At 44.8% G+C, this 7,080-nt stretch overlaps 1 protein-coding gene across 1 annotated transcript; it reads left to right on the top strand.

Moving 5' to 3' along the window:
- Window positions 1-5,119: 5,119 nt before the first annotated feature.
- Window positions 5,120-6,485, top strand: LOC136470869 (uncharacterized protein At3g28850-like). Its single transcript, XM_066468599.1, has one exon. The coding sequence runs from the start codon at window positions 5,148-5,150 to the stop codon at window positions 6,192-6,194; it is 1,047 nt and encodes a 348-aa protein (XP_066324696.1). The 5' UTR covers window positions 5,120-5,147; the 3' UTR covers window positions 6,195-6,485.
- Window positions 6,486-7,080: the final 595 nt, after the last annotated feature.

The following is a 7,080-nucleotide window of genomic DNA, read 5'->3' as shown; positions in this document are numbered from 1 at the left end:
GTCGATGTATATATATGTATGTATGTATGTATGCCTTATCAGAAACATTGTACAGTATCTCTATGGGAATGGGATTATTATATTATATATTAATTAATTATTATTACCACAATCAAGTTTTGGTCCTTGGCATAGAGCGCAGAAACTTGTTCCACAAAGTGGGGATTCTTCTCCTTCCCTGCTTCAACAATTCATCCCATACGATCGATCGATGATTCAGCCATTCATCGGGACAATTATTTATACTGATGAAAGAATTTGATATGTATTCTGATCCGATCCATCAGGACGTATATACGTACCGTATGTGTGGGGTGACAGGGAGGTAGTAGGGAACATTTCGAGCACCGGCGACATGCCCCTTGTCAAATTCCTCCCACATCCTGCATATATCATCGATCGATCGATCGATCATTCTATTTCTGCATGGAGGAGGGATCGAGATGGAAGAAGAGGAAGGAGGAAGCAGAAGCAGGGGCACGCAGAGCATGAGCTGAGGTGAGAGCAAGCTAGCGACCTGACATCGAGATATATACTGGTGTGTGGAAGAGCTGAGCAGGGCGCACAAGCCTCCTCCGCATCCACCGTCGGAATCGAAACCATGCCGCCGCCGCCGCCGCCGCCTGCTGCTCCTCCTCCTCCTCCCGCTGCTGCTCTCAGAGAGCCCATATATATAGCTACTGTATGCAGATGGTTGGATACTATGATGAGATGAGATGAGTTATTGGTTACGTTATTTATAGCAGCAGCAACCAGGCGGCATGCAGCTGGCTACTAGGTCCCCTCTCTCCGATTCAGAGCTGGAAGAAGAGGAATATATTCCTTCCGATTCAAAAATAATATAATTCTCGTTTTAAAAAAAGAATTATAAATTTGATCAAATCTATAAAAAATGATATAGTACCATTTATGATGCCAGATATATTTTCATATTAAACTTTTAAGAAATAAATGTTGAAAAATTGACTTGATTTAAATCTAGAATTGCACCATTTTACAGAGGGAGTACTACTAAACAACCACGTATGTATGACTGCTTGTTTGGATCCAGTGTTACCAAAAGTTAGCAGCTAAATTAAATCAGTACCGGTGGATCCAAACAAATCGGCTAACAACAGAGTAACTATTAGTTAGGAAGTTGCTAACTCTTAGTTCCACTGACAGGTTTAGGGCCGCTAAAAGCAACTATAAGAGCTTCTTTATATCCTTCCATATTGATAGTAATAGAGATTTTGGTAGGACCAAAACACTCCAATAATTAGTCTTTTTATTCCTGGTTTGTCGCTAGCCAACAATGTAGAGCAATTTTTTCAATTAGATCTCCAAATATTACCATCCTCTATTTCTAGTTTCTTGCTAGCCAAAGATGAAAAGCAGGAATGACTCTTTAAAGTATGCACAAGATATAGATAAGTTGATGGAAGGTGAAATGATTTAAGGGATGGTATGGACCTGAGGTGTACGACTTAACAAGTTTAAGGACTTAAAAATGCATTTTCAAAATAAGTTTGTGAACCTAAGTGATATCCCTCGACAAATTTAAGGCCGCGTTTGGAACAAAAGATTTTCGTAGGAAAATCAAAGGAAACAAAAACGCAGGAGCGTTTGGAATACAGGAAAGTAATCTTTCCTTTCCTATGGAACACTGTAGCTTCTACGCAGTTTCACAGGAAAGCAAAACTCCACTCCAGTCTCTGGTTTTTGATTCATTCGCGGAAGCCCGAGGTGACGACGGCAATAATTCATCAGATGCATGGTTGTCTGCTGCTAAAAGCTGGTGGATGAGTAAGTGCATGGGTCCCACAATAGTAAAAAGAGCCTGGTAACTACTGATGTGTTTTTATAAAGATCATCATTATGTGTTAAGTAACGTTTATCTACCATATGCTTTGCATTCCTATGTTATAAATTTCTGTGTTCCAAACAGCCTATATTTTCTGTTCCTGTGTTTTGAAATTCCGTAGTTTTTCACTTTTATCATACCTTATTCCTGCGTTTTTTCCTATTCATGTGTTTTGGATTCCTTCGTTCCAAACAGGCCCTAAGTACCTAAGTAAAGCAGCGGCGATAGCTGAGGACGACGATGAGAAGGCTGCAGCGGTGTGTTACAGCAAAAATCACTGATCAGCCGGAGGTTGAAGACAAGGGCAAAAAAAGTCATTTCTCTAGCCGTCTCTCTCCGCGAATATGAGAAATGAATAAAATAATAGGCACAGTGTTACGGCAAACACACACGATTTTATAATGGTACTGAGCAAATTTTGTTTCTGGCGGTGTCCATCAGCAACAAAATTTTCCTAACAAAATAAGGTAAAGTACTTCTTTTGCCTTGAATGAAAAGAAAAGAAAAAGATATAGGGATGTGGATTCGATCCATGGCATCGCTTATAATATATCCGATCCGATAAATACTTCAAGTTGCATTTTGCGTGGATATATATGCGGCTACTCCACGTGGTAATGGTATGGTATATATCTAGAATAGACGAAGATGGAGATAAAGATGAGCGTGCGCGGACCATGGATGGATGGATGGATAATTTCATAATTTGATGGAATTGGAATATACATATATGGATAGATAGAAAGAAATCGACTGGACTCGACGCCGCGCGCTAGCTGAGCTCGTCGGAGCAATCATGCAACTACAACTAAGGCCGATCGAGCGCGATGGATGCGATGCAAACTGCCAAATGCCATGCCATGGAGCCAGCAGGCACAGCTTAATTACCTGCTTGAAGCATCAGCATATTATTGGTACGTACGGCGATCTCAATCTGTCGTCTGCAAATATACCACATGTTCGCTTTAATCGTTTCTATGGCTTATAAGCCGGACGATGCTGTTTTGTTGTACATCCGCACGCTGTCTTATCCACTCCGATCGATCCATACATAAGTCATACTAGCTGGCTGCTGATTGCTGATGACCGATACCACCATCCAGCAACCTGTCTAGCTATATATCTGTCCAACTCAGCTAGCTAGCGGACTCGAGAGTTCATACGCAAATAACAATTATGATGGCTATATTTTATTTCGAATTTTTTTGATGGCTGTAGCCTACTTTCCCTCCTTTATTTCTAAAATAGATATAATCTTAGCTAGAAGGTTGCCAAGTCAAACGTTCAAAATTAACCAAAATTATATAAAAATATACTGATATTTATTTACTAAATAAGAATCATTAGATTTGTTATGAGATATTTTTACACTATATCTATTCAGAGTTATGTGAAGGCAACTCAAGAACTAGTCGTTAACCCTTGGCCTTGGATCTGCTTACTACGTAGGCACCAGAGTTCTACATCGGAGGATTTCAACGGTCAAATTTTAACGGCCCAAAAACTAGCCGTTGTACTGTTGATCGCTCTAGTGAACCACCGAAGAGTTCCGATGAACTCTATCGTCCAAAGTCGTGCAAAAATGTGTTGTTCTTTGAGTCACTCTCCTGTGCACACACCGGAGAGCTAGCTCTAGTGACTGCAAACACTCTGAACCGTGCAAAGTTTGTTGACTGAGTAGACGGGAGGAGTTAGTAGAAAACATAGAAGGAGATCGATGGTGGAGGTCTGTTGGGGGAGCCAAAGGTCTCTGGGAAGGCGAAGATCGGCATGGGAGTGTAGGCAGCCGGAGGTGCACTAGGAAAGTAGGGGAAGGCAAAGGTTGTCGAGGAGAAAAGGGGAGGTGGTGGTGTTCCGTGGGGGGGGGGGGGGGGAGGAGGTTGCTGAGAGAGCAAGGGAGAGGCAGTGGTGTACTGCGAAGGCGAGGAAGGCAGAGATCATAAGGAGGCAGAGGCAGACTGGAGTCGCGGGTGAGAAGTGGGAGACAAGAAGTTGAGAAGAAGGCCCTTCCTCAGCTTCTAGCTTTTGAGATCTCCACATTATATATACCTTTTACAGTTTTACTATGCACTTAGATATGCACTATGTCTAAATATATAGTTAAAACAATTGTATATAGAATTTGAAATGGAGGGAGTATATTGGAACAAGGCAAGAAGCGCTTGTCGCCATTGCGGGAGAAGCCCGTTATAAGTTTAACATTTGCTTCGGTTTCTGTTTTTTCTTTGGAAAAAGTCCATATTACATCTCTTAACTTTTGCGAAAGTTTGTTTTTTTCTCCCTGAACTCAAAAATCGGAGATAAAACAATAAACATATAATATGGTATGCATTAGTACAAAGTTTTTTTTTCTGTAGCTTTAGATCTATGTTTTTCTGTAATTAATTCATAGCTATAGTTTCTATGGTCCAATTGTGGTGAATTTTTTATGGTGGTCTAACTATTGTATGCTTTAACTGTAGTAAAAATTTCATACTCGTTTTTATTTTTACACACTTTTAATTATTTTAAAACTATTTAACAAGCATAAAAATAAATAAATCTATAACTCAGTTATACATAATCCAATGAGCCTGAAATTTTTACTACAGTTTAATCATATAATAATTAGCCCACCATAAAAATTTGACCGCAATTGAACTATAGAAACTGCAGCTTTGAATTAATTATAGAAAAGTATAGATCTAAAGCTACAACAAAAACTTTGTACTAAAGAATACCATATTATTTATTCACTGTGAAGATCTACTCATGTGGAGTCCAAGAAAAATAGATTTTTCCATTTGATGATTTTTCTATGATTTACTATAATTTTTCAAATATTCAGCCAAAATAAATAAAAAGAAAAGAAAAAGACAAAACCATCTTTAAAAACCACCTATAACCGGTTCAGGGAGGTAAAATGAATGATTTTAAAAGTTATGGAAGGTGGTTTACCTGATTTTGGACTTTAGGGAGAAAAACTACTTTGAGGATAGTTGGGCACCAACGATGAGAAGCCACCCAGGGCCCATTTAGCGTGTTCAGATCAGAAGAAGAGCAGCGGATAGGGCCGGTCCACTCAAAGCGCAGCCCAGGTGGACTAGGAGCAGGAGGTGGTCCACTCGAGTCATTCCACGTGGATTGACTTCGACTCGTTGAAATACGATCCCTGCAGCCTGCGGCGAGCCATCTTCATTTGAATTTCAAATTCCGATTCCCCCCTTGTTTCTTGAGTTCTTCTTCTTCCACCCACCCCGCACCCTGCCCAAAATCCTTCCCTTCCCTTTCCACAGATTGGATCGGGTACCGCAGCAGCAGCCGGATGGGGTGCGTTTCGTCCTCCTTGCTCGAGGGGGACGGCGCCGAGGACGACCGCCGCCGCATCATCTCCCACCACCACATCGTCTCCCTCACCTCCTCCACCTACGGCATCCTCACCAGTCCGCGAGCCTACTGCTCCTCCTCCTCGTCTTCCACCGCCAAGCCTGTTGCCCTTGGCCCAGAGCCGTTCTCTCCGCCGCCGCCGGCGGCGGCGGCCACTCATTACGTGCCTCCTCCCCCTCCTCCCCCGCTGCCGCGTCCACCAACGACGACAAGACAACAAGCACCCCCAGCACCGAAACCCGAATCCCAGCCCCAGGCAGAGGTCATCAACTCCTGGGAGCTCATGGCCGGCCTCGTGGACCCCTCCACGCCGGCCAAGCCCACCACGCCCTCCTCCTGCAAGCTCGACGGCGGCAGGGACCACCAGCGCCGCCGCCGCATCCCTCTCCGCGCCATCGACGGCAACTCCTCCGCCTCCAAGGCAAGCCCCCCTCTGTCGTCGGCGTCCGCGGTTGTGCTGTACACCACCTCCCTCCGCGGGGTCCGCGCCACCTTCGAGGCCTGCAACGCCGTCCGCGCGGCGCTGCAGGCGCACGGCGTCGCCTTCCGGGAGCGCGACGTGTCCATGGACCGCGGCTTCAGGGACGAGCTCAGGAGCAAGCTGGGCTTGCTGGGCGGCGCCAGAGCCCCAGCTCCACCGGCGGCGGCGGCGTCCATGCTCCCCAGGCTCTTCGTGCGGGGCCGTCACGTGGGCGGCGCGGAGGACGTGCTGCGCCTCGACGAGGAGGGCCTCCTGGCGCCGCTGCTGGATGGCCTGCCCAGGGCGCGCGGAGGTGGAGGGGCCTACTGCTGCGACGGATGTGGCGGCATGAGGTTCCTTCCCTGCTTCGACTGCTCGGGGAGCCGCAAGCTGGCTGTCACGCTTCCCGTGGTCGCCGCCACCACGGCTTCCTGCAGGCGGCGGAAGAAAGCAGGGACGGTGGTGGTGGTGCGATGCGGGGAGTGCAACGAGAACGGACTCGTGCTCTGCCCAATCTGCTCCTGACCATCCTGCCATTGCCCACATTGCCCATTCGGGCAGGATCCATCCATTTCAGATGCAGGTGCAGGCCGTGCAGACTGCAGAGCAACAAATCCCCTTTGATCAGCAGGTGCTGGTTGGTGGATTGATGATTCAGCAATCAGCAGGCAGAGGCAGAGGCAGTCACTCTTTTCTTTCATCAACTATATATTGACGATTGATTGGATGATTTGATTCTGTGCCAGTCTGCCTGCCTGGATTCAAATTTGCTATGCCATCTTAGTGTAGTGCAATGCAATGCAACTTTTAGAAACATTTGGGCCTTGTTTAGTTCCCTTCAAAATTCTAAGTTTTTTCACTCTCTCTCCATCACATCAATTTTTAGCCGCTTGTATGGAGTATTAAATGTAGGTAAAAAAAATAACTAATTACACAGTTTAGTTGGAAATCACGAGATAAATCTTTTGAGGCTAGTTGGTCCACGATTGGACAATATTTGTCAAATAAGACGAAAGTGGTACTATTTATCAGGTTGAAAAAACTTTCAATCTAAACGTGGCCTTGTTTGCCTGCTACTATTCTCACAAGTAATAATTACTAAAGGGCCGAGGCGCGCTCGCTCATCAAGGATGGTGATTGCATCAAATAGATCCGTTCGCAACACACATACATATACGATAGGATAGGCTATGTTTACATGCTTGCCTTGCAGCCTTTGGTGCTTTACGGAAGTGCAATCGATTGAGCGATATATAATGATGATATATGATCACTATTGCACTCTTCGATCAAGCAAGGAACTCATTTGAATGAACGTTGGAATTTCATTCGGATCCTTTTTTATTTTCATTCAAACGATCCACCCAACAATATATATAATTTGAATTTGAATGAACGAACTGCACCACGC

This window comes from Miscanthus floridulus, chromosome 8, assembly GCF_019320115.1.
Source record: "Miscanthus floridulus cultivar M001 chromosome 8, ASM1932011v1, whole genome shotgun sequence".
NCBI lineage: Eukaryota > Viridiplantae > Streptophyta > Magnoliopsida > Poales > Poaceae > Miscanthus > Miscanthus floridulus.
The sequence above is the reverse complement of the archived record's forward strand: the minus strand, read 5'-3'. Positions and strand labels throughout refer to the sequence as shown.